The 26,192-nt window shown below is 58.3% G+C and overlaps 1 protein-coding gene across 6 annotated transcripts; it reads right to left on the bottom strand.

The window, feature by feature from the left end:
* Window positions 1–888: 888 nt before the first annotated feature.
* Window positions 889–24,116, bottom strand: WDR4 (WD repeat domain 4). Of its 6 annotated transcripts, none has more exons than XM_042955855.1 (11): window positions 24,088–24,116; window positions 21,717–21,782; window positions 20,430–20,573; window positions 15,838–15,994; window positions 15,064–15,176; window positions 12,204–12,264; window positions 8,558–8,656; window positions 6,890–6,954; window positions 5,967–6,150; window positions 4,754–4,823; window positions 889–2,789 (listed from the first exon to the last, which is right to left on the bottom strand). In XM_042955855.1, the coding sequence occupies exons 4-11, from the start codon at window positions 15,850–15,852 to the stop codon at window positions 2,608–2,610; spliced, it is 789 nt and encodes a 262-aa protein (XP_042811789.1). In that variant the 5' UTR covers window positions 15,853–15,994; window positions 20,430–20,573; window positions 21,717–21,782; window positions 24,088–24,116; the 3' UTR covers window positions 889–2,607. The 6 variants fall into 6 exon arrangements, with proteins under 6 accessions (XP_042811789.1, XP_042811787.1, XP_042811788.1 ...); XM_042955853.1 differs by lacking the exon at window positions 24,088–24,116 and adding an exon at window positions 23,965–24,028; XM_042955854.1 differs by lacking the exon at window positions 24,088–24,116 and adding an exon at window positions 23,829–23,893.
* Between the last annotated feature and the right edge of the window lie 2,076 nt (window positions 24,117–26,192).

The raw sequence follows: 26,192 nt of genomic DNA, 5'->3' as shown, positions 1-26,192 counted from the left end.
AAGGAGCTAATCCTCCGCTCCCACGGCAGGCCAAGAGGCGGAAACACAAAGAGGCCGGCTTTGTGAGGCAGCTGGCGGCGGACCCGGCTTCCCAGCAAGGCCGTCGTGGGAGAAAGCGAGCACGAGACAGAAAACCCTTCCAACACAGCACGTGGCCATCACGGGTGTGCGTTCCGACCAACCAACCGAGAAAGAAAGGCCTGGGGCAGCCGGGGGCCTGTGGGTCAGGGTCCCCACGGGAACACGGCTCACACCCACCTCTGGGAAGGCCTGGATGGAGGGCCTCACTCAGGAGACAGGGACAGGGTTTCAGGATCAGGCCACTTCGGTCCCAAAGGGGTGCAGCCCCACAGGAGGCAGCTGCAGCAGTGGAGAAGGGTGCTGGGTCTCCTCTCCCACCCCCAGCCCCGCCCGCCGCCGGAGCCCGAGTCCGCGTGTGCTGGGGCAGGAGGGGGACGAAAGCACCCATGTGGACGGAGCACGACCCGCCGACTGCGTTATTACTGTCGGCAGCGTGGTGGTTCTTGGAGGATGTGGACGTACGAAGGGAAATACAAGCAGTGAGCGCAACGCGGCCGCTGGGAGAAGGAATGAGGAACGGGGCTGAAGGGCGCAGGGCGGGTCTCTGTCACTGTCGGCTGGTCAGCAGAGTTTGGTCTTGGCCGTGTGCACCTGGGACTGAGAATAACGAGAGAGATTTGAAAGCGAGCACCGGAGAGGCAGTGATGGCTGCGGCCGCCCTGCGGTCCGTTCTGATCCTGACGGGCGGCTCGGCACCACCTCCCAGGCAGGCGCCAGAGGGCCCCGCGCACACAGCCCTCAGCTCCGCCCCTGCCGCCCTGTTTCAGGCACCTGCCCATGAACACAGAGAAAGAAAGCCCACGTGAACACAGAAGAACAGGGTTTGGCTTTGTTTTTAAAGACAGTAACCAGTTAGTTTTAAAACTATACAGGTTTAAAAGGCATTTTAAAGAGAGATCGACAAACTTCCCCCTAAGAGCCAGATGATAAATACCTCAGACTGCACCGGCCATCCGGTCTGTGAAACTGCCCCGCTCTGCTGTCGTGGCCCAAAACAGACGGAGGCCACACCTAAACCAACGGGCGCAGCTGGGTCCCAGTACGGTTTTACTTAAGGACGCTGGGATTGGAATCGCATGGGATTTTCACACGCCACGAAGTATTGTTTTTCTTTTGCCTGGTTTTCGATCACTGAAAAATGTGAAAGCCGTTCCCGGCTCACAGGCCACACAGACCCAGGCGCAGCAGGACTTGGCCCGCAGGCCCCCCGTCAACACGTCACCACCACCAGACCCAAATTTCTCCTAAAACCAAGAACTTCAAAGCAGATTAACGAGAACGCTGTCTGTGCGCAGTGCAGGGCTGACGAGGTCTGGCTCCTCGGGCAGGACCCTGGGGAACCCCCAGGCGCGTCCCCGCCGCTCCTTCAAAGACTTCTGCCCATCCCAACACCCCACTGTACCCCTTGTGGGAAGGGTGAGTGGCTCACCCACGGGTGTCTTCAGATCAACGTTTAAAGCAAAAACAAGGCACTTAGGGATTTCGCTTCTGTGACACAAAACAACTGGTCTCTAAGTACCCCAAGAAACCCCGCACCAAAGGCATCACGGACTCACACGGGCTTTCCCACCTCGGAGACCGATCACCCAGAAGTGGGTAAAAGCACAAGTAAGCACATCAGCGGACCCATCTGTAAGACTACCCACCAAAGAAACGCTTTTTCACATTAACAAGTCAGCATTTCAGTCACAGACAGTACACTCATCAAAGACGGTTTTGCTCAATATATTTTGAAATTAGTTCCAAATGTTGCTCCTAAACATTTCCAGAAGCTGCAAAAAGCTCATCTCTGTTCATCGGTGATTAGAATCCAGCGGATGCCCCGGGTCTTTGCATCCCGTGCAGAGTTGACACGGAAATCACAGATATACGTAACACCCTCCACCGTTTCCCTGGAGAGCTGGGTTCCGGTCGGGGCTCCCGGGTCCTCACGCCCCGAAGGAAGTCCAGTCTGCGCCCCGCGCCCCGACCAGCTCACGTCACGGCGGCGGGGACCGAGCAGACGGCGGTGGCGGCCACCGGAGGAACCGAGCCACCCCGCCTGGGTTTCGGGCCCCACCCGGCGGCGGTCCCCACGCCGGACAGCACGCCCCACCATCTAGAGGGAGACACAGGGACGAAATGTGCCGCCCACGCTGCCGCAGAGCTCGCGGACTCCCCTGGAGAAGCGTCCAGCGCCACGGGATCAGTGGAAGCTCCACAGCCGCCACGCCCACCACAGGTTCCGGTCTCCTCCGATACGAAAAAAAGGCGCTTCGAGGCACCGGCACTACTCGTTGCGTCTCTGGCCGAGTACCAGGCCGTCTGGTTTCCCTTCAACCAGAAGGGTGCCCAAGACGCCAGGCAGAAGAGCCTGTTCGGCGGCGGAAAGTTCTAGAGCCAGGATACCGACCAGTTCTCTGGGACGGCCCACGCGTGTGCGGAGCTGGTGCGGACCTAACTGCCACCAAGCGTGGGTCGGGGAGCCGCGGGCAGAGGGGACAGCAGAGCCGGCTTTGGCTCGAGGCCACGAGAGTGCCGGGGCGGCTAGGACGGGCACCTCAGGGACGCCTCCCCCGGCTTCATCTTCTTGGCCTGCCCGTTAGGCCCAGCAGCCGGGTTCTGCCGCCGCTTCTGCAGCCTCTCCTCCTTCTTCCTCAGGTAGGCAGTCACGTTGTCAAAGGTGGCCTTGTAGAGACCACTGAAACCGACGTCCACGCCAGCCACGCCTGTGCAGGAGGGAACGGAAACAGAAGCCAGGTGGGATGGGGACCGAGGCCCTGCCGCAGGGGGATCAACTCGCCACAGCCCAGACCTCCCAGCAGACCCGCGGCACCTGCTCCGAGGAGCCCCCATGATGCCCGTCTCCGGGTGGCCACACCAGCCGTACCCAGGACTTGCTTCCGACAACACGCCAAAGCCAGGTCATCGCCGGGAGACAAGGCACAAGGGCTGTGGCTCACACGCTCGTACGAGCCGCCCGACAGGGGCGCCTGTGCTGGGGACTGCAGGCGGCCTGCCGCCAACAGCCACCAAGGAAGCGAGGCCCTCGGCCCAGCGGCCTGCAGGCACCAGGACCCTGCCAGCAACCACTGTGCGTGCCTGGAATCAGAACCCACCCCAGGGGCAGCGGAGCTTCTCAGAACCACACAAACAGCCCAGTAAGAAGTATTGTCGCCTTCACCCACTGAGCATGGGATACTCGTTACGCAGCAAGGTAATGGACGCGGACTGATCTCAGTGTCAAGGGTTGAGAGGCCTGATGGCCACAGACCAGCCCCACGGGGTCCACTTCACCCCGGTCGGAAACCCCACAGGGCCCGCTGCTCTGGGTCCCCTACCTCTTCTGGGACTTCCGTGCTCAGCTGGCCTTCCTTCCCTGTGTCTCCGCCCCACTCCCCTCCCCCACCCCCCCACCCCTGGCACCTTAACCACACCTGCGCTGTGAGCAGACCGGTTTACCTGCAGAACTTCAGGAAAACTAAGCCCACCTTGGACCTGGCCCTCCCAGGGGATCCACAACAAGACAAGCTGGCCCCAGGCCCCGGCAGGGATGATGGCCAAGTGTCAGGCAGGGAGTAGGCTCGCCAGTGTCCCCAACACAGTCCTGCTACACACCCACTTGACAGTGTTGCTAAAGCAAATCCACACAGTGCTGGGAGGACGGAGCCCGGTCACTGCCCTAGTCCTTCCACCCCGGAAGGAAAGATGGAAGTTAACCCTGGGACACAGAGCCAACAAATCCCCATGAGAACACCTTCCACGAGACTTTAGGTCATTGCCAGGGTCAACAGAGACAGAATTCACGTGTGACTCTCTTGAGTTCCAAGAACTCAGACTTCTGCCTGGGGAAGGCTCTGACAGGTGTCTTCTGCTCAACCACGTCTTTACTCAAATGAGGGCAGCTGACTCCCAAAGATGGCCATGAGTCATCCCTGTGACACGGTCGCCTCAAGTCTCTGCCCAAGAAAAGCATCGTGGAAGCCGCTAGAAGCTGTGCAGCTAAGGGCTTGCCTTCCTCTATCAATAAAAACGGAGCAAGGTCTTGTCCTTGTAACGTTCTCAGACAGGATTAAGTGAGGGCAGCACTCAATGCTTACCACGGGCCCTTCAACTGACGGGGACCCGTGGCTCTGACCGCCAGGCCACTCTCCTCACACTGCAGCGCCACTCTGGGGGGGTGGGGGATCGGCCTTCTCACCACTCTCTCCTTCTCTCGGCCTGGGGTTCACACTGGGTCCCACACTGGGCCAAGAAGACCCTCGGGGGTTCCAGTGATTGTCCCCATGCCTGACCTCATGGCCAGGAACCGCTCAGAGCCAACATTCGAGGCTCACGAGTCGCCCTGCACTCCAAGTGAAGGCCCACCCGTTACCGGCCCCGCCCTGGGGACCAGCACCGGCAGCCCTGAAGGCAAAGGGGTGGACCCCGCCCCGACTGTGACCCCGGTTCCCATGCAGCTCATGGTCCTGGAGCAGGCTCACACTGGGCGTTCCCAGTGTGGGTGTGGGTCAGCCCCCCCGGTGCCCCAACCAGCCGCTGGCCTTCTGGAGGGGACACGGACGCATGCCACACTTCCTGTATCCTTGCTCAGAAAAGCGGCTTCCTACCGTGTATCACAGCCTGGGATCTGCCCCTGGCCGTGGCCAATTCTGGATGTCACCCCGAAAACAGGCTGCGCCCACATTCTTACCTTCCAGCATGGCCCAGTTCCCCCGGAGATGGGCGGAGACTTTCTCCACCGCGGCGTCTTCAGGAGCAGCCTGAGAAGACAACGGAGAGAGGCAGGACTCAGGCCGCGGTGCTGCCGGCGCTGGAAAGGGCAGACCTGCCAGGTGTGGTCCAGGCGGCCGGGGCCCGGGAGACACCCACTCGGGCCGCCCGACACCAGGCAAAGCCAGCCGGCAGTCCCAGCGCGACAGATGCAGCCGTCCTCACGTCTCGTCGGATAAAGACCCATGACGTGAGGGCCACCGACGTTCCCTCCACATTGGCTTGTCGAGCACGACCTTTTCTGAGGAGCCCGGCAGACCCCACACTTCCCAGCCGGGGCATTCTGTTCGCCACCACTTTCTGATGAAAATACCCCGAGAGGCTCCGGGCGTCTCCAAAGCCCTCGGTCAAGTGAGCGCTTGTAACGGATGGGCCAGCCAGCACGGGGCTCGGGCGGGCTTTATCTCGCTCCCCCCACCCCCGCCACGTCCTAGGAGATTCGGGACGGGCGGGAGACAACGCCGCTTTACAGACGGGGGAGCCGACTCAGAGAATGTGCGAGGTTCACACGTCGCCCGGCCCACAGCCCACACCCCTTTCTGCACAGATGGGCGCTCCTGAGTCCAGTGCCCCACGTGCAAGGCCATGTGCAGCCTGCCGATGTCGAGGCCACACATCCAAGCCACCCCAACTGTCAGTTCCTCTGCTAAAAAGACACGTGACCAGAAAAGTCAGAAGGAACATATGCCGATGATGGCAACTACCCTCCCCCCCAAAAAAAAACCACTACAGGCATCGTGACATGAACAGAGCTGGCTGAGGGGGGCGCCCGGGTGGCTCAGTCGGTTGGGCGTCCAACTTCGGCTCAGGTGATATTCTCACGGTTCGTGGTTCGAGCCCCGCGTCGGGGTCTGTGCTGGCAGCTCAGGGCCTGGAGCCTATTTCCGATCCTGTGTCTTCCTCTCTCTGGCCCTCCCCCCCTCACACTCTGCCTCACTCTTTCTCTCTCTCAAAAATAAACAGACATTAAGGAAAAAAAAAAAAAAGAGCTGGCTGGGCATCCCTGCTCCCTGAACCCACGTCACAAGTCCTCCGGCCACACCCACCCCAGCACCGAGCCACGATCGAGCTGGAAGGGGGCACAGCCGTCACCCCCTCCACCCCCACCAGAGGCACAAGGCCAGCAACCTCACCTGCCACTGGCCGCCCACAGGCCTGCAGAGCACGAGGGGGGCTTCCCGGTGGTCCTGCAGGACCCACAGTCCCCGGCCCTCCTCGAAAGCGATGTCCCACACTCTGTGCCGAAACGTCAGCCGCTGTCTGTAAACCAGCTGCTGTCTGGCGGCATCGAGCTGGAAAACGTAGACCGCGGGAATACTTTCCGCAAAGAGAGAGAGAACTTGTATTACGGCTACGACCAGGCCCACGTGGTATCATTCGACGTGTACAGCTTAGTGCCGTGCCCGGGTCGCCCCGAACAGGGACCCGGCCATCGCCAACCTCTCGGCTGCAGGCTCACGAGCGGCCCAGCCGGACGCACCTAGCCGAGCCGCCTCCGGGCCGCAGAGCCGTAGGACCTAGGGTCGCTGCAAGTGCAGGTCGCCCAGTTCTGGCTCAGCCTGCCCTGCGGCACTAGGGAACCAGTGCGGCACAAAACAGGTGGAGAAGGTGACCGTCCCGGCTGCGCCTCGTCGGACGGCACGGGACGCACCGGCACTCCCACCCGCTCTAAACCCGCTCTAAACCCGCATCCTTGCTGTAAAACAAGCGGAGATGCCCGCGGCAGGCTTGTCCTGAGGACACACGAGATGTGCGGACACACCACACGCCCACGCGGCGCATAGAGATGCTGGAGCGCCCGGGGATGGCACGCGCCCCCGAAACCCTCCTCCTCGGCGCCCCTCGGCACCGGAGCCCTCGGGAGGGCCAGCGGGTCGTCCCGTGACCTGCCCGGCCCTCAGGAGGCACCGACTGAGGTGCGTTCCACAAGCCTTGGGTGGCCCTCGGGCACAGATTTTCTCAGGCACAGCTGGAGACCCGTGAACCGAGCAGCGCGTACAGGAGGGCCAGCCCACAGCAAGGGGCCCACGGACGCCCCGCAGCAGCACGAGCTCACCAGTCACACAGCAGCGCCACGCAGCCGTCCTGGCTCCGGTAAGTGATCCTGGAGGCGGCAAACCTCTGCAAGGGAGCACAGCAACGTAAATGCACGCTAGCTGCCAGGGACCCGGCCCCAGACTACTCTGTTCAAAGCGAGATCGGACGCGGCAAGACTTTGACGGTTGCCACCACGGACGAGGAAGGAAAAAGAGACGGCCCTAGAATTTTCTGGAAATCGGTGAAAGAAAAGGAAGACGCGGCAGACCCCCATGACACAATTCCGATGTGCCACGAGAGCTGGAGAAGCCTCTCCGTGGCTCTGGCCCTCCCTCCGGAGCCCATGCAGTGTCTTTGGAGCCAACAGAACTGGTCAGAAAGCAAGGCCAGGGGGCAGCAGAGAACACAAGGAATTATTAACAAGACACAACGGTGTCGAGGTCCCCTGGTCCTGGAGAGGGAAGCACCAGACACCCGCCAGTCGGGAGAAGTGGAGGGAAAGGTCTGGTGCTCACCAAGCCTGGCCTGAGGGGCTGGGCCATGTGGGAGGGGGACTCCAGGGAGGAAGGTGAGGAGCCGAGGGGCGGGGATGGTCCACAGACCCTGCAGGTCTTGAGGGCCAGGCCCGAGGTCAGACACCTGCTGGTTCAGGGTCCTCTCTCAACCTCACTGTCCCAGAGCGTCAGAAGGTTCAGAGAGCACGAATATGAAAAAGTTACTGGAACAAATCAGGCCTCTATTCGCCACAGCCTCCAACGGGGTACCAGCATGGCAGGCACCCGAGCAGAAGGCACCACGAGCAGGTGGCCAGAGCAGCAGAGTCGGCTGAGCCGGAGGCCCAGGCAGCCACTCGGCTGGGTGGCCACGGCCCCAGGGGTCCTTGAGGCTCTGGCCCGTGGTCAGGCCTGGCCTGCCCACTTCGGAGAGGGAGTAAGGGCAGCGGCTACAGAGCAGTCCCAGGATGAGGCAGAAGAACCCTTCAGTTCTCATGCGGACCTCCTGCAGGCTGGCAGGGGGGCCATGTGGGGGCTCCAGGGGAAACTGCAAAGCTCCCAGTGACAGGCAGGACATCCTGGTCATCAAGAAACCACACCGAGGGCCAGCTCTGTGGGCCTGAACAGCCACGAGAGCGGACTGCTCCCTCCCTGCCAGGCCCAGCAGGGCCTCTGGGAAAACCGGTGGGGCTGTCCTCAGGTGACCAACCTGGACCTCAGCCGTGCAGGGCACCAGCTGGGAAGCATCAAAGAGCTGAGTGCCCATGAGCACGGAATCCGGAACACCCCAAAGGGCCGCCCACACGTTCTCCCCTGAAAATCTTTCACAACCAAAGGCCCAGGTGACCTGACCTGAGGATACACTGGCCAGTGTGTCGTCCCAGGGGTACGGGGAGGGTCACGAGACTAATTAAGTTCTCCGCTCAAGCATCGCTGTCTTTTCTGTTTCCAAGCAGGATCGGGAGAGGCACTTCTGTAAAGCGGGTGTTGCAATGCACGTACAGCGAAATACAAATTATCTCCTACTTACGCGACCGGGCGCCCTCAAGGAGAACACGCGTTCTCCCAAGCTGGAACAAGTCTGTGCTGACGGCAGAGAGCCGTTTCCCACGCAACAGTGGCTCTGGCTCACGGCATCCCCGGGACTGGAGAGGCGCCCTGCAAAGTCCAATAAACCCACACCCAGACGCTACCTCGTCACCCCGGGGCTCCGCCGGCTCCTGCGGGCTGGTCAGGTGACAGCAGTGCAGCTCTCGGCCACTTCTGTACTCCCAGAGCCTCAGGGTACGGTCCTGCACACAGCAAGGACAGGTCAGTGTGCACTCGCGGGGACACCCGGGCCTGCTTGGGGGGGGGGGGGCACTGACTCAGCAGAGCCGGCACAAAGGCTCTCTGCCCGCAGTCACGCAACCACTAAGAAAACACGTGACCCCAATGGCAAAGCGGGCAAAGGACACGAGACGACCTGTCACGTACAGACATCACGGACCATGGCGGCTGGGTTGGAGCCGGAGCACGCACACACGGGCGCGCGCGCGCACACGCACACACACACACCGCAACAATCATGTGCTCGCACAGGAGAAACACGGGTCGGGCCAAGCACAAGGACGGTCCCACGTCCCTGTTTAGGGACAGTGAAAAGGGGGCGTCCATTTGTTCCCCGTGAGACCGTCAACTGTGTGGCCGGTAAGGAAACTGGTGTGCGACCCAAAGGCCTCAGCGCCCCGCAGATACACACGACAGAGGAAGAACTCGTATTAACAAATGCAGGTCACGGCGCTCGCTGAAGGGACGGGACACGCGAAGAACCGCACGTCTAAGGAGAATGAGCAGGGAGTGAAGCGCGGGTGAGCCGTCGGGTCCGCCCAGGAAACCCGTGCGCTAGATCCCGTCGCTGGAAACGCGTGCACAGGCCCATGCGCACCTGAAAACCTAACGCTGACTCATCCAATGAGACGCCACCACACAGCGCACACGGCAGGTTTTAAACCACCACGAGAAAAGGACGGACGACAAACTGCCCGAATGTCAAGAGCAGGGGTGTGTGGGCGCTGGGCAAGAGGACGTAGCCGCCGTGAACACACACGCCCACCCCCGCGTCCCTCCCCAGTGACCAGAAAGGGAGGTTTCAGAAGCATGAACCCTCGAGGATGAAGACAACAGTCACGTGAGGCCAGCCGGGAGGAGCTGAAGGGAGGGACAGGCCGTAGGGGGCTGAGATGCGACGCACCAGGCCAGGCCCAGCAGCACAACCAGGGGGTCCGTCAGAGCAGCCGGACTCCCCACCCTGCTGCCCGCAGAGCCGCGGGGTCCCCGTCCGGGTCCAGAGTGAGGGACCACACCACTGGCCCTCCCTGGTCACCTCCCGGGGCAGGCAGACAGGCCTGACGCCCAGGAGGGCAAAGACTGGGCAACGTGACCACCGGGAGAAGAGAGGTGACCCACGGCTATAGGTGCCCGACTCCAACACCCTGGACTCGAGGGACACTGGCCACTGCCCTGTCCCCACCACACACGGACACCCCCCTGCAAAAGGCAGACACCACACACGGTGAAGGAAACGCAAACGTGTGATCTCGGGGGTCAAAGGCCCTGCGCTCGGCGTGGCGCTGCGAAGGGAGAACGTTCTGGGCACCAGAAAGGCTGCCGAGAACCAATGGTAACAGCAGAACTTCACAGCCCACAGGACACTGGGAAATTAAGTTGCGGAGACGTCCGCACAGCAGAAGCAGGAACACGAGGGAAATGTCAAGGGAAAGACAACGAGCCATTCGAGAAGCACACCTGAGAGTGAGGACTCTTCCCCAGGAGAGAGGAGGGTCTCGAATCGGGCGGGGATGGGGGTAGGGGGCGCTAACCACATAGCTGGTCAGAGCCCTGACCCCCATCTCCAGAGCACGGGGCATGGAGGCCCCCAAAACGTCCAGAGAAGGGGGAACGGATCCCACAGAGAGGACGCAAACCCTCACGTGAGATGTGGGGGGCGGCGGGGGGTAGCTTTAACCTGGAGTTCGGATACCCACCTACCCACCAGGCGGGGGCGGAGGATTCGGGGCGTTTCCAGAAAGGTGGCTTCCTAACACCACCCTCCCTCCACCTTCAGAGGCACCCCTGGGAGAAAGGAGGGACAGAGAACGTGAACTAACATGAGGGGCGTCCGGAGGCAGCAGGAAAGAAGGGGTCAAGAGCAAGACAGCGTCACCACCCTCCACCACCCTCCGCAGGGCAGGGAAACGGGGGGGGGGGGGGGGGGGGGGGGCGCGTGTTCTCCTGTTTCTCAATCACTCTTGTTCTCTGGACACTCAGAGCGGAAGTTAAAAGGGCAAAGAGGCCAGGGACGCACCTCGCAGGGGCAGTGGGAGCCAGTGCCAGTTTTCACTGGGGGCCTCACAGCGGAATGTCACTTTGTAAGCGTGTGTTTCTAATGACAATAAACACTAGGAGCGCCAGCCTGGCTCGGTCGGTAGAGCGTGCACCTCTTAACCTCAGGGTTGTGAGTTCAAGACCTACACTGGGTGCAGAGATCCCTTAAAAAATAAAATCTTTAGAGGCGCCTGGGTGGCTCAGTCAGTCAAACGTCTGACTTCGACTCAGGTCATGATCTCACAGTTCATGAGTTTGAGCCCTACATTGGGCTCTGTGCTGACAGCTCGGAGCCTGGAGCCTGCTTTGAATCCTGTGTCTCCCTCTCTCTCTCTGCCCCTCCCCTGCTTGCACTCTGTCTCTCTCCATCTCTCAGAAATAAACATTAAAAAAAAATTTTTTTTTAATTTTTCAAAAATAATGAAGAGAACTGCACCTTGCACAGGGCAGGGCACAGGGTGGGCAGAGCTCTCCCGCATCTTTAAACACGCTCCTAAGCAAAACACGGAACTTGACAAAGCCAGTGCCAGAGTCAAAAGTGTTCGTTCTACTTTTCTATGTGCTCGGATGCTTGTTTTATTGTGAGAAACACTGGGAGGTGTAGGTACAGCAGAATTCACAAAAACCGGCCACCTCTGGGAACTCTAGCCACACCTACTTTCTTCCGTTTGCTATCACAGGACCAAGCACAGCTGGGAGGAAGAGTCAGAAAGCAGAATGCAAACGTGGTGAAGCAACAAAGAACAGACGTGTAGACGGCGGCCAGGTGTCTGCGGGACAGCAGGGAGGCCGCTGTTCCCACCCGGAAGCCCGAACTCAGGAGGGCCAGGAGCCTTCCGGGCAGCCCACCCAGGCACCCGAGTCCCCTAGAATGCTAAAGAGCAGGAACGACAGAGGAGGAGGGACAGGACAGGGCTTCTGGGAAGAAAGGATGAATCAGACGCCATCAGTAATTCAAAACCTTCTCTGGGCAAAAATCTTCCTCAGAGCAAAGAGGTCTCTGGCGACGAAACTATCCAGGCTTCGAGTCCCACCTTCCGGACACCAAAGTTTTCACTACTAACCAACCCCCCCCCCCCCCCCCACCAAGGCCAGACGTCGGCCCGAAGGACAGGGTGGGGGACAGGGTGAAGTGCAGCAGTAACTCGGGGGAACCCAGGTCCCCCTGGGACTCAGGTACTGTTGTACCGGAGGTCACGATGCTATTCCAGGAAGACGACAACCCTGAGACCCGACACACACACGGACACACACACAGAGGCAGCCTGGGACGGACACCACCCCCCCCCCCCCCCCCCCCCCGAATGTAAGCCCCTAAGCAAGGAGGCAGCCTGGGTCAGCTCCAAACTTGGGAAAACAAGCACCATCTAGTGGAGAACAGCCAAGACCCAGCACCAGGACGGGCCCCCAGCCCCACGCGGATCCCCCGCTGGAAGGCGCCCACAGGTGCTCACCACGGAACCGAGCACTTACCCCGGATGCGGACAAAAGCAGCTCGGGGTGGTCGGGCACCACGAAGATGCGGCTCACAAACCTACAGCGTGAGAGAAGCAGAGGGTGAGCTGAGCTCTGGCACGCTGCTCTGACACCCGCCCGGCCCGTCTGTCCTCGCCAAAGCCTTGTCCCACATGCCCCCGAGCCCCGGGGAAAACTAAGGAGGGTCCACAGGGAGCTGGACAGCGCCGAGCAAGCCGGGGAGCACACCGCGTCATTCTCAGGGCCCAACAACATGACAACCCACAGGAGGGACCGGCCCGGCCCGGCCGCGCTCCCCACCCTGGACGCGCTCCCCAGACGCGCTGCTGGAAAGGTCCAGGAGTTTCTGTGCCGCTGCTCGAGCCGCCCCGCTCACAGCCCGAGACCTCCCCTGCAGGTCCGTGATGATGGAGGCCTCAGGGTGGGATCCGTGGGACGGAGCAACAGTGGTCGGCAGGCAGACACAGACCCACCGTCCTTCAGCCCGCGGTCGTCCCCAGAAGCCCACCTTGGAGCCAGCCTCGCCCTACGAGGGAGACGGCCTCCCCGGCTTTCCCGCCAGCTGTATGGTGGTCACCAGCGCACGGCCCCCGGGGACCCCAGGCGGCTGGCCCCAGCACTCCCCCGGCACAGAACGTCCGTTACGGACACCGTGGGTCACCTCCACGAGTCAAGACGAAGCGGGTGGAAACCCGTTTCTACAGATTTTACACAAAAGTCTTAAAAGTCTATTTTTATTTGGGGCACCTGGCTGGCTCAGCAGGCAGAACGTGCGACTTAATCTCAAGGTTGTGACTTCTGGCCCTGTGCTGGCTGCAAAGATTGCTTAAAAAGACTGTTTTCAATCTATTTTTACCACTTATTCGCTCACTGCAATACCTACTGAGCACCTACTACCTGCCGCCGTGTGGAGGGCTGGGGACAGCAGTAAGCACAGCCCACGAAGGCTGCAGGAGCCAACAGGAGATGGGCCGGCAGAGAGCCCAACAGAAACAGGGCTCCAGCCACGTGACTCAAATTTGCAAGGGACCCCATCTAAGAATTAGACACCGATGTGGCGCACCTGGGTGGCTCCGTCAGTCAAGTGTCTGACTTCTGCTCAGGTCATGATCTCATGGTTCGTGGGTTCAAGCCCGGCATTGGGCTCTATGCCGACAGCTCAGAGCTGGAGCCTGCTTCAAGTTCTGTGTGTCTGTCTCTCTCTCTGCCCCTCCCCTGCTCATGCTGTCTCTCTCTCAAAAATAAATCAACATTAAATAAAGAAATTAGACACAGATGAAAGTAACCGAAGCTACTCTTAACTCGGTAACACCCAAAATATTACCATCTCAACAGGCAATCAAGAAAAAAATTAGTAACAAGCTACTTTTCCGTTCTTTTCTCGTACGAAGTCTTCAAAATCAGGTATCTTACACTAACAGCACATCTCCCTTCAGACTTCAGGATTCGTGGCTCCTGTCTGGACAGTGAAGGCTAAGAGAAAAGCAGAGCAGGACAGGATGAGGGGAGGGGGCCTTCCTGAGAAGGCAGGTGGCATCCAGCTGGACACTGAAGAAGTGGAGGAGAGCACGGAGGAGAGCTCTACCAAGTGGGAACAGCAAACACAGCACAAGCAAAGGCCCTGAGGCAGAAGTGTGCTGGGTGGGGTGGGGTGGGGAGCAGCAGACCCCAGGGAGAAACCAACAGAGCAAAGGGCCCGAGGGCTCGCAGGTCGGAACTCTGGACGCTGGATCACCACAGAACTCAATCAACGCCCACACAACCTATCAGGAGCGACAAATCCGGGAACCATCCACCTTCCCAGAGGTCATTCTTTACATCCCGTTCAAAACCAAGGAAACAGGAGCGATTGCAGAATTAAATCAACTTGTCCCAACGTCTTCTGCAGCCTCAAATAATGTACTTTAAACACTGCAACTGGGGCGTCTGGGGGGCTCAGTCAGTTACGTGTCCGATCCCAACTCAGATCATGATCTTGCAGTTTGTGAGTTCCAGCCCCACGTCGGGCTCTGTGCTGACAGCTCAGAGCCTGGAGCCTGCTTTGGATTCTGTGTCTCCCTCTCTCTCTGCCCCTCCCATACTCACACTCTGTCTCTCTCTCTCAAGAATAAATAAACGTTGAAAAAAATTTTTTTCCTTAAAGTAAAAGACTGCAGCAAATGAAACTAAGGGCTTCTCCTGAGCACACACTGTAATTAGCCTTGACCCTGAGAAGACCGGCATTCTTTGAAAATGCCTCCCTTGCAAAATGCCAAAATTCAACTAGAAGAGAGCTCACTTGCCCTAGAAAAGAGGTCGCAAAGGAAAGACCACTGCCCAGGTTCAGATTTAAGTCCTGGACTGTTCAAACTACGAAAGTATGTCCCCTACACACAAGCCTACGGGCCACCGACCACTGCCGGGCCCTGGCAGGTGTCGGAGCAGAGAAAGGAGTGTTCCAGAAACAAGCCCTCGCCTGGAGGCCAACGTGGGGACCACTGGTGAGCGGTCACAGGCGGGAGGCGGCGGGCTTGGAGGAAAGTCCTCTAACACTGAGCGCCACGCTGGCTCCCGTGGGCAGCGTCACCACCACCACCTGTGGTGCCCTCGTGCTGGGGTCTGAGACCCCAGTGCTAACGAGAAAACCGGTCCCCGAAACACACGGGAAGGGAGGGGAAGGAAGAGGTGAAGGTTCTGAAGGGCCCCGGACAGAAGCAAGCACCGGATGGGGCCTCGCCAGGGAGCCGCCCAGGGGAGCGCTGCACTCGCGCGGCGGTCCCTCTCCTGCAGGCCTGGCCACAGAGCGGGTGCCCCCGCTTCTCGAGCAGCCCGCCTGTGCGTCCCGGACGTCTTCCGGTGGGGCAGGAAGGGGACTCACTCCGTGTGCCCGAGGCAGAAGGACTCGATGCTGTGCGGTGCCGCGGCCCAGCTCACCCGGATTTTCTCGTCCCGGTCGGCGGTGAGGATGTAGCAGTCATCGGGACTCACGGCCTGCGCACGAGGGTGACAAAGGGCAGGTGAGGGTGGCCGAAGCCGGGACCCCCGCCCCCGGGACTCGTTCCCGGTGCTCCCCAGGTGTCCTCGCGCACACACCGCCCGCACCACCCCTCGACCTCCAGCACCCGCTCCCCGCCCCCTCTCTCCCTCCTCCTCCTTGTGACCCCATGGCCACCCAGTCACCCAGTCCTGGTGGTCTTTCCTTCAAGAAACCCTCCCTCGTTGTTCCTGCCGACGTCCTCGGGTCCCACCCGGTCCCACCTCCTACTGGCCGCCCCCAGCCCTCACCAGGCCCCTCGGTGGGGTAGGTCGTGGCTGAGGGGCCGCAAGGACACGGAGGTGAGGCAGGCCCGTAAAGCACGGAGAACAAGCCCAGGCCTGGAGACGGTGCCTGCTCTTCCCACGGCCCTCCTCCGCCTCTGCACGCGACCCGGGCGTCCCTCACTTCCAGGACCAGCCCGACGCCTCCCCGCTGGCCCGTCCGCATTCACCGGCCGCTTCACCTTCCTAAGTCCCACTCGTGAGGCCGCCCGCTCACCGGTCCGCAGAGCTTCTACAGAACCCACACGCCCCCGACGGCCGAGCTCGCAGACCGGGCCTCACCCTCGTCAGACCCTCTGCTCTGCCCCACCCGACGAGCACACCACCCACGTACCACATCCAACAACATCGACAGGTGCCCAAGTTCAAGCTGGCCGCATCCCTGTGGCTCCAACACCGAAAAGGAATAAACGTCTCCAGACTTGTCGGCCACCAGAAGTTTCTCCTCGGAGGCTGTGAAGGTCAGGGCCGTGCACCTCCTCACCACGGTCCTGGAAGGCCAGAGACGCCCACAGTTGGCTCGCACAGTCAGCACAGGAAGGGCCGACGGGCCTGCCAGCCGCGCGCTCTTCGGACCCGCGTCAGCTCCTCGCCGAGCGTCTCCCCCTCCGGGTACCACGGCAGCACCGAAAAAGCAAGGCAGTTAAGAAACGGAAACAAAGCCTATGTCCTAGACAAATCTCACTTTGAAATGATACTTTTGCTTTTATGATGGCAGAATCTGGGCGGTGGATACCTGGCTGTCTAGCACGAAATCCTCTCAAATGTGCTGTGCTCGAAGATTATCCTAATAAAACGTCGGAAGACCTGCTCCTCGACCCAGCAGCTCCACCGCACGTGTCGAGGAAGAAGACGGTCGGCTTCAGAAAACACCCAACGTGCCCTGGGCGAAACCGCGAGCACACACACGACGCGGGCCCCCTGCGCCGGGAGACTCCACACCGCAGCCCGGGGCCCTGCCGGGCTGGACCCGCCCGCACTGCTCCTGCGCTCGCACAACAGTCCCGAAGACGGGGTGCGGCACCCCTCCGCAAACACGCACGCGCCATCCGTCCCCACGGGGGCGGCCCCGGCACGCGGCTGGGGAGGTCTGAGTTCCGGCTCAGGCCCCATGAAAGTTCACACGCTCGTCAGTTCACACCCCGATCCGATTCACCAGGTCGGTCACACCCGCGGGTTGGAAACTGGTTCAACGCTGCGCCAGCCCGAGAAACGTTACCGCGTGCGCGCGCACGCACGCACGCCTCATCCGGGGTCCTGGTCACCCAGCGTCTCGCCCACTCTCGGGGGCGGGTTTCTGCAGCTTCCTCCCGCCCTCCTTCTACACTTCCTCCGCTTCCTTTCTACTCGCTGTCCACAAGGCAAGTCCCTGCACTTCCGGCTCTGTGAGACCCCACCTGCGCCACAGCCTGACGCAGACATCACGTTTATCTGCCTTACCTGCACTTGCGGTCCCTGCCCTCCCTTGTCCCCAGAGGCGATGCGAGTGCACCCCCACGGCGCCCTGCAGCTGGCGCTCCAGATGTCAGCCCGAAATGGAAACCTAAGCTCAAGCAAGCTACGTCTCCGACACGAGGACCCAACGAGGACGTCACAGCTTCTCGGGAGCAGAGGGACTAAAGGACAGAAAACGCAGGGGAGAGGGCCGCCAGCAGCAGCCGAACCTCCCCCTCCGCCCGCCAGGGGAGCTAAGAAAGGACGAGTGACCACATAAACGCGGAGAAAACAGAGAAAGACGGTGAGGCTCCGGGCAAGATTAAGCAGAACTCTCCAGGCGCGCCTTCACGTACACGCCGCCGCGGCTCCTAAAGGGCGATTACGCAGCTGCCTCGCGGCCACCCTTCCAGAGCAGCGGCCTGGGCCGGCCCTGCAGGACTCACACGGGCAACCCCCACTGCCCCTCTTCCTGATCAGCCCAGAAACGGCCCGGCTCCGCAATCTTGTCACTTCGTCTTTTGCCAGTGGGGTGGGGGGCTTCTATCTTCTCAGGCTAAGTTCGTCCTTGCAAGGACTCCAGGATGCACAGAGCAGGTGGGGGTGTGGGTCTGCAGGGGCAGATCCCGAGACAGGACAGCAGATGGGTTGGCCACTCAGCCCCCCCCGGAAGGAGGGGGGACAGGGCCCCACCTGTCCTGGGGTCTCTCCCTTCCCTCCAGAGTCATGAGGTACACAGCCCAGTGTTCCTGTCTTCACGCCCCACCAAGGCCAGCCTGGCCTCTCCCCTGGCCACTATCCTGGTCCAGCAGCTGAGCCCGAGATGCCCCCGCTGGGCTGGGACCCACCCAAGCCCCCCTCCAGAAAGCCATGCTTGTTCAACAAATCTGAGCCCGCCGGGCCCCACAGGGCCCCGAGGATACCAAGCTCCCCAACACCACACACCTCCAGCAGCAAACAATCTCATTTCCCAGGGCTCTGCCTTTCCGCATACTCGTATGATTTTAATGCATCTATTTCCCGAAACGGTATGACTTCCTACGTAAGATCTCTCACCAAGAAAACAGAAAACATGTCACGCTAAGTGTCCTCATTTTTGGTTCAGAAAACCCGGCCTCAGTTCCAGGCCTTTGTCATCCTGAACTGAAACCTTGAAAACAATCACTGCTACCCACGACTTCCATCTGGGCTTTTCCTCGACACCCTCCAAGGCTAGGTTTTAAGGCCACTGGAGAGCTCCGAGCTGTGACGAGTCTTGGTCAAACACGCGAGTCCAGGACGCTCCCAAGCCCGAACAAAAGGTCAAGGATGGCTGTTTTTCTGAGGAAGGGTCCATCTGTCGGGGCCGCCCCCCCCCCCCCGACCCCCACCAAGCACAACAGGTGCTGCATCGGGCAGCATCGCACCTTACGTTGCGTTCAGGGTAAAGGCGTAGGACGAGGCAACGTGGAAAACGCAGCCTCTAGAACCGCGACGTGATCTGGCCCGCACCCTTCGCTCGGCGGCTGACACAGAGGGGACGGGAGTCCCGTGGGGTCCCGCCTAACTGCCAGCAAGCACCGTCTGCAGGGCACGCTGTACCCCACCCGCGACACGAGAGGCCCCGCACACCTAATGCACGTTTGCAACAGTCCTTTGTTGGCATCAACGTAAAAACCAACAGCCCAAATACGATTAGAGGGGGAAAAAAAACGAGACACCAGCCACCGTTTGCCAGCGTACCATTGCCGACCCTGAGTGTTCCTAGATCTTTACGGGAAGGTAATCACCAACACGGCACCTTCAAGACACAAAACCAAGTCGCAGCACCCGGGAGCCCTTGGGGAACGGCCAGAGCCCCGCCAGGAGCCCCGGGCGCTCGCCCTTCGGTCGAGGGCAAGCTCCACCACAGGATGCAGGGGCGTGGTGGCAGGCTGTGCGGACGTCCCCTCGTCCCAAGTTCAGGGCGAAGGGCTCCCCTGAGCACAGCGCACACCCCCGTGCAGAGGCCACCTGGAATTTGCCTTTTCACTCTTCTCTTTGAAAGTAAGATCAATGAGAACTCTAAAAAGCGTAGCTGCTGGGGCGCCTGGGGAGCTCAGTCCGTCAAGCGCCACGATCTCCAGGTTCATGGGTTCGAGCCCCTCATCGGGCTTTCTGCCGTCAGCGCAGAGCCCGCTTTGGATCCTCTGTCTCCCTCTTTCTCTGATCCTCTCACGTGTGCATGCGTGTGCACTTTCCCTCAAAAATTAAACATTTAAAAATAAAATTAAACTAAGTTAAATTTAAGTTAATTTAAATTTAAAAAAAGGGGGGTCGTCTGGGTGGCTCAGTCGGTTGGGCGTCCGACTTCGACTCAGGTCATGATCTCACAGCTCGTGAGTGCAGCCCCACCTCTGAGCTGACAGCTCAGAGCCTGGAGCCTGCTTCCGATTCTGTTTCCCTCTCTCTCTGCCCCTAACCCACTCACATTCTGTCTCCGTCTCTCTCAAAAACAAATAAACGTTTAAAAAATCATAAATAAATAAATAAATAAAATAAAAAGCACAGCTGTCCCCGATACAGATGTGAACCAGCTACCAGGTGGAGTCCCTTAACCCTGGTCGGTGGGTAGCTCAACGGGTACGTAGCTTGCATGCGTTTCTCTCTTACTGTCAAGGGACAGTTAAGCAGAGCAGCCTGCGCGGGGGGTTGGGGGGGGTGGGGGCAAAGATGAGGGGACAGAGAGGCTGGCCCTGCTCCGGGTGGGTGTTTCCGTCCCCGCCACAGACATCAAAGAATCCCAGCCTTCTCCCACTGGAGGAAGCAGAGAACTCACCACCGCCCCGTCAGAGTAACAGAAAATCACGTGTGCCCAGGGCCTGCGTCAGCATCCCCCACCTCTCTAAGCCCTCGAGGTCACAAAACAAGGAAGCTCTCGGGAACTCACTGACGGAGACCTCCAGAGGGACAACTAAGGCCAAAGGACACCAGGCCGCTGACACCCTCCCCCATCAACACTGAGCTCGCACACATTCTTCACATACTTGGGAATCAGGACGCTAACTTTACATCCCGCCAAGTTCAACTGCGGCACAGGTGCCTGAACGTACACAAAACCCCTCACACTCTCGGGGCGCCCGCTGTTAGTCTCCATTTCTGCCACCACGGGGCTGGAGGGGTGCTGGAAAGCAGGATGCCACGGTGGCCAGGGGCCCGCACTTTGGAGCCAGAGCGACCAGGTTCAGGGCCCGGCTCTGCCCTGGGTGCTGATGAGGATCAGCTTCTGGACTCCGGCCAGGGATGTGGGTAAGGGCAAGACCCCCCCCCCCCCCCCCCCCCCCCCCCCCCACAGACAGGGCTGTTTCGGGGATTAAATCAGTTAACACACGTAAGACCCTGAAAACAGTGCCTGGCACAGAGCTGAGACTATGTGTTAGTTGCTTATTACTAGGTCACTGTCGCTATGGTTACGGGCATGCAAGTGTAAGCTGTGCGTTCAACATCAAATTATTCAACGTTAGCATTTCATACCTGACACTCAGACATTGCCATGGTTTTGTACGGAAAAGAATCAGACGCTTACTGTCATCAGTTAAAGCAAAATAGCTGCCAGACTTGGAGAAGGTGGACGCCAGAATCGTGTCACTCCCCTTATCCGCGGGCTGCCCGTCCTCCCTGAGAAAGAGAGGACAAGGTCAGGGCTTACCTGAGTAAACAAGGCGGCCTCCCTGCAGGCTAGCCTCATTCATGTACAACACGAACAGAGGCAGAAAACGGTATGAGATTCACGTAACCAGAATATAAAGACCTATCAAGGGGACAGAGGGAGGTTCAACACAGCTGGAATGTTTAACGAATAAACCTCATTAAACAGGCACACACACCAGAACCCAAAGAGCGGAGCTGGAAAGACCCTCAGAGATCACGTGACCCACTCCCTCATGGACATGAAGGGATCTAAGACTAGAGCCAAGGATTATTTTCAGCTTTTTTTTTTTTCTAATGAGCCACAAGACCAATTCTACTAAAAAAAGAACACCATACAAAACTATCACATTCTGCTTTCCTGATCTTTCAATTAACTAAAGCTAACTTCATACACCTGCCTTCAAAGCATTTAAAATCCCATTCTATTTTGGGGTGCCTGGGTGGCTCAGTTGGTTAAGCATCGGACTCCTGATTTCAGCTCAGGTCACGATCTTGAACTCAGGTAATGATCTCGGGAGCAGAGCCTGCTTGGGATTCTCTCTCTCTCTGGGATTCTCTCTCTCTCTCTCTCTCAAAATACATAAAAATAAAACATTAAAATCCCATTGTATTTCAAGATGACTATAAAAAAGTTAATTACGCACAGAAACTAATTAAAAATACTTAGAAAAACCCTAATATCCTTAATGCCAAATTTAAAAGTTAGTTCCACGTTTCTTTCCGGAGGTGGTACCTGGTTTATCCACACAGCAGGGTAAAGAGAAATGAAGAATTCAGGGGCACCTGGGTGGCTCAGTCGGTTAATCTTCCGACTTCTGCCCAGGTCATGATCCCATAGTTCATGAGTTCGAGCCCCACGTGGGGCTTGCTGCTCTCAGCATATATCCCGCTTTGGATCGTCTGTCTCTCTCTCTCTCTCTCTCTCTCTCTCTCTCTCTGTCCCTCTCCTGTTCGCACTTTCTCTCTCAAAAATAAATAAACATTAAAAAAAGAACAGAAAAAGAAAAAAGAAATGAAGACTTCAGTAAGTAAGAAGATCATTTACTTCTTAGGCTATTCTGTCCCAATAATTCCATGATCAGGCCCGATGAGCCTCCCCCATCACCTCACCCTTTACTTTCTTGTGACTTCTCTGCTGCCGTGCTGCAATCATATGCGAAGAGGACGTCATCATCACTAAGGAAGAACAGAGATTTTAAAAAGAGCACTTTATTAATAAAAACACAGGGTTTTTCCCAGAACATAAGTAATCTTATAATCATTAAATTAAGGGTCTTATCAGGGAGCCTGAGCCGCTCAGTTAAGCCTCAGACTCTTCATTTCAGCTCTGGTCATAATCTTATGGTTTCTGAGTTCGAGCCCTGCATCAGCCTCTGCGCTGACGGTATGGAGCCTGCTTGGGATTCTCTCTCCCTCTCTCTCTCTGCCTCTCCCTACTCGCATTCTCTCTCTCTCTCAAAGTAAATAAATAAACTTAAAAAAAAATCAATGCAAGATGCTTATGTCAGAAGAAATTACGTTGATGTTTCTGGGGGTTTCTTGCATGCAAATTTAAAACTGCCACCTTTAAGGGGTACCTGGGTGGTTCAGTCAGTTAAGCGTCCGACTTCAGCTCAGCTCAGGTCATGACCTGACGGTTCATGGGGGGTTCCAGCCCCCGCCATGAGCTCTATGCTGACAGCTCAGAGCCTGGAGCCTGCTTCCGATTCCGTGTCTCCTTCTCTCTCTCTGCCCCTCCCCCCACTCAAGCTCTATCTCTGTCTCAAAAATAAACATTTAAAAAAGTTTTTGTAATAAAACTGCCACCTTTTAAAAACGTCTCAACTACCCAAGAGAGCTCCCATGGCCGCCAAACACCTACCAGTACAGGAGTCACCACCCATCTTCCCTCAAGACCCTAAGCTCTCTTCAGTTTATGCCCATCTCCCCCGTTCCAGTGCCCGGGCATAGACAGGGCACAGCCTTTAAAGTGACTGCGCTCAGACTCTTTTCCCACCAAACACTGTGACGTAGAAACACTTCTCCGAGGCAAAAACTGTGCCACCAGCACATTTCCTCAAAAGGCGTCGACCAAAGCAAGCATATCAAGTGTAATAAACCCATGTCTCCCAGTGGCACGTGTTAGGATACCAGGAGTCTCCAAAACAAAACAATCAGGAACAGACCACAGGTTTATGAGCAAGTTTTTTGTGAAAACTGAACTCAACGTTGAAAGGGGATTTCCGATACCAGGCTTTGAACAAAGCTCAGAGGCTATATTTGCATTTGACGGACATATGCATGAATCCGAACTACCCTAGGAAAGGAGCACGGGCCGAAACGGACCATTAATACCCATGCGGCTCCTGGGGCAAGACTATTTGATTAACACTTATTGCTAAGAATTTCGGGTGCCGTGTAAGCGGGTGCAGGCAGTTAGAGAAAGAGAGTGCAGAGCCTTGTGAAGAGGCGCTGGGGAGGTGCGCGCGACACCTAGAGCCCCAAAGAAAGAACAAGAGCGGGGTCTAGGGCTGCGGGCGAGGGAGCCGGCACGGACAAGCAGAGGGAGGCGAGAGGAGTGCGCCCGGGACCCCCTCCCAGCGCGTTCCCCGAGGGTAGGGCACCCCTCGCCAAGAGGGCAGAGGCCGCCTTCCTCACAGGGCCCCCAGAGCGGCTGTGGCCACGACCCCGAAACCGCGGGGCCTGGCCCGCGTCACCTCACGCGATCCGGCCTGGGCAGCGACCAGAAGCGTCCGGCGCCGACCCGGCCAGGCGCACGGGGCCCCGGGCCGGCGGCGGCGGGACGCACCGGGGGCGGCTCTTGAGAGGAGGCGCGGGCCGAGGAGGCGGAGGGGCTCGCGGGGGGTGCCCGCCAGGGCGGGCCCGGCCCGGCGGCGCCAGGGACTCGGGCCCTCCGGGCCCCGACGCGCGCCCGCAGCCGGGGCTCCCCGCTCCAGGCCCAGCCCCCTCACCTGCTCGCAGTGGAGGTGGCCAGGAAGCGGCTGCCGCCCCGCACCACCAGCGTCTGCCCGCACAGCGCCAGCCCCGCGGAACTCGCCATGCGCCCTCCCGCCGCGCCACCCCCCACGTGCGCCGCCCAGAGCCACTTCCTGCTGGCGCCGGGCAATGACGTCACGTAAGGCGCCGCGGGGTGACGCGCTCGGCCCGCCCCCGCAGCGCCGGAGGCCCCGGGCATGCGCACAAGGTGCCGTCTCCTCCCCACCCACCCCAACCCCCTCCCACCCCAGCCAGGATCCGTTGCCGATCGGTTTCGCGCGCTCCCGTGAGCACGCTTGCTGAGCATTGCTCTTTGCCTCCTGGGCAGGGCCGGTTCCGGATCTTTCTCCGCTGCAGCTGGGGCACTTGGTCCTGCTGGTACCTGCTGGGCTCTTCGTAGCCGCTCTTTCCAGAGGTGGGTGGGTGTGAGCTCCCCCGCCTGTCCCGCGTTGGCGTCGGCGGGCCCGCGGAGGGGCGCTCAGGCGCTGGCCGGGAGCCTACCCACCTCCCTGGGAGGTACGCCGCGGGCGCCCCGGGGAGAGCGCTTTCTTTGCCCGTGGCCTTTTGCTCGTGGAGTGGCGTCACCGTTCACCAGCCGGACGCGGTGGCTTCTCAGGACGCGCCGCCCCACACCCCAACCTGTTCGTCTAGTCGCTCAAATCCCCCTGCTCGCCCAGGCCCGCGGCTTGCCGGGCCCCGCAGTTGCCGGTGTCCCCACAGATCGGCTTTCCACGCGGAAGCCAGAGAGGTCTTGGCAGATCACAGATCTCATCTTAAAACCAACAGGTGGCAGGGCGCCTGGGTGGCTCAGTCGGGTAATCATCCAGCTTTAGCTCAGGTCATGATCTTCCTGTTCAAGAGTTCGAGCCCCACGTCAGGCTCTCTGCTGACAGCGCAGTCCTCCGTCCCCCTCTATCTCTCTCTCTCAAAAATAAACATCAAAAAAACAACAACACAACAGCAACAGGTGGGTTCTCACTGCTCTCGTGGCAAAGACCAAAGTCCAAGTCCTAATCATGCACTAGCAGAGTGCCTGTGGTCTGGCCCCCACCTACTCAGCAGCCTCTCTCCCTACCAGGCCCTTTCATTCCCGGTGCTCTAGCCATCACTGCCCTTCCTTCCATTGGCACAAGGCACTCACTAACCACAGGGCCTTGGCACATGCCATTCTTGCTGCCTGAAATGTTCTCCCCAGCGCTCCATCTGTTTACTGTAACCGGTAAATTTCAGTCACCCGATTTCATTTCAGGGGCAACATCACTTAATCAGGGAAACCTTCCCTGCCTTTCCATCCTTTGCATTCCTGACTATTTGCTTACTGTCTCTCCAGACTACAGATGCCTAATTTTGCACATCACTGGTTTTCCCAACTTGCAACACAATGCCTGGTGAGAAGTCAGTGCTCAACCAATATTTGCTCCACAGGAGTGGAGTAACTTGTCTTAAAAGAGCAGCTCCTGTTACAAAAGAGTGAAGGACCTACGACAGGAAGGAGGTACAGGAAACTAGAAGGATGCTGGCCCTAACCGACCTCCTGTATGAAACAAGGATGAATTTACACCCAAATCAAAGGTGGCTGCTGTTGGCAAAGCAGAAAGCTTGAGAGAAGCCAGGCTGCCTTGAAAGCAATGAGGTAAAAGGGATTTTCACGGAAGCACAAAATGGAAGAGAGTTTGTGTATCATGGGACAAGGGACACAGGGCTGGAGAGAAGGGGAAGAAGAGGCAAAAACATTACAAGGGAGGATTACTAGAGGGGTTGCCACTGGGCAGTGACCACAGTGGAAGCAGGACACCTCAATGTTTCTGAAAAGGAATCTGCCATAAACACCATTTCTATCGGGAAGCCTGGGGGCTCAGTCGGCTCAGATCATGATCTCAGGGTTCATGGGTGGGCTCTGTGCTGACAGCTAAGCCTGGAGCCTGTTTCAGATTCTGTGTCTCCCTCTCTCTCTCTGACCCTCCCCCGTTCATGCTCTGTCTCTCTCTGTCTCAAAAATAAATAAACGTTAAAAAAAAATCATTTATGTTTGACTACTCGAGCTGGCACAGTGAAAGCCCATACTCATGGTCTGGGATATTTTTCAGGCATACAAATGAATTGACAATTTCCATTCTGGGCAGGACAATAATAAGACCACAGAGATCCTAGACGGGCCAGGCATCACTAGGCTCATGATCAGATTCGACTTCTTTTACAATTATGGTTTACATCTTCTATAAGGTTCCATAATACACATTCTAGCAGATACAATTGGCTATAATATACCTATTTGAAGTGCCCAGGGAAGTGTGACTGCCTTCTGTGTTTTAAGTTACAACCTTGAAAAATAAGTACAATTTTTTTCAACTGTAGGAACTAAAAAACAAAAACAAAAACTGTAGAGACTGAATAACAAAGACTAAGAGAAATCGTGCATTACCTCACAAGATACAGAGCATGTGTCAGTGAGATCTTAAAGAACTGTACCTGACCATCCCATGTGCCTCATACTTTGAATTCGTACAGTACTTGTATCAATAAGATTTATTTGCTTAAAGATCCTTTTCCTCATCAAATTCCACGATAACCCAAACCTTTTCTTTGTAATTTTAATTAAGTCTGAATTGA

Source organism: Panthera leo, chromosome C2 (assembly GCF_018350215.1).
Source record: "Panthera leo isolate Ple1 chromosome C2, P.leo_Ple1_pat1.1, whole genome shotgun sequence".
Lineage (NCBI taxonomy): Eukaryota > Metazoa > Chordata > Mammalia > Carnivora > Felidae > Panthera > Panthera leo.
Note: the sequence above shows the minus strand (reverse complement) of the source record. Positions and strands in the feature narration are given on the sequence as shown.

Coding starts and splice junctions, on each gene's coding strand:
- WDR4 (XM_042955851.1), bottom strand. CDS start 23,646: ATGGCGAGTTCCGCGGGGCTGGCGCTGTGCGGGCAGACGCTGGTGGTG. Junction 6,955..8,557: donor CGGAGCCCCGGGGTGACGAG/GTAGCGTCTGGG, acceptor GCTCCCTTGCAG/AGGTTTGCCGCCTCCAGGAT. Junction 2,790..4,753: donor GAACTGGGCCATGCTGGAAG/GTAAGAATGTGG, acceptor CCTCCTGCACAG/GCGTGGCTGGCGTGGACGTC.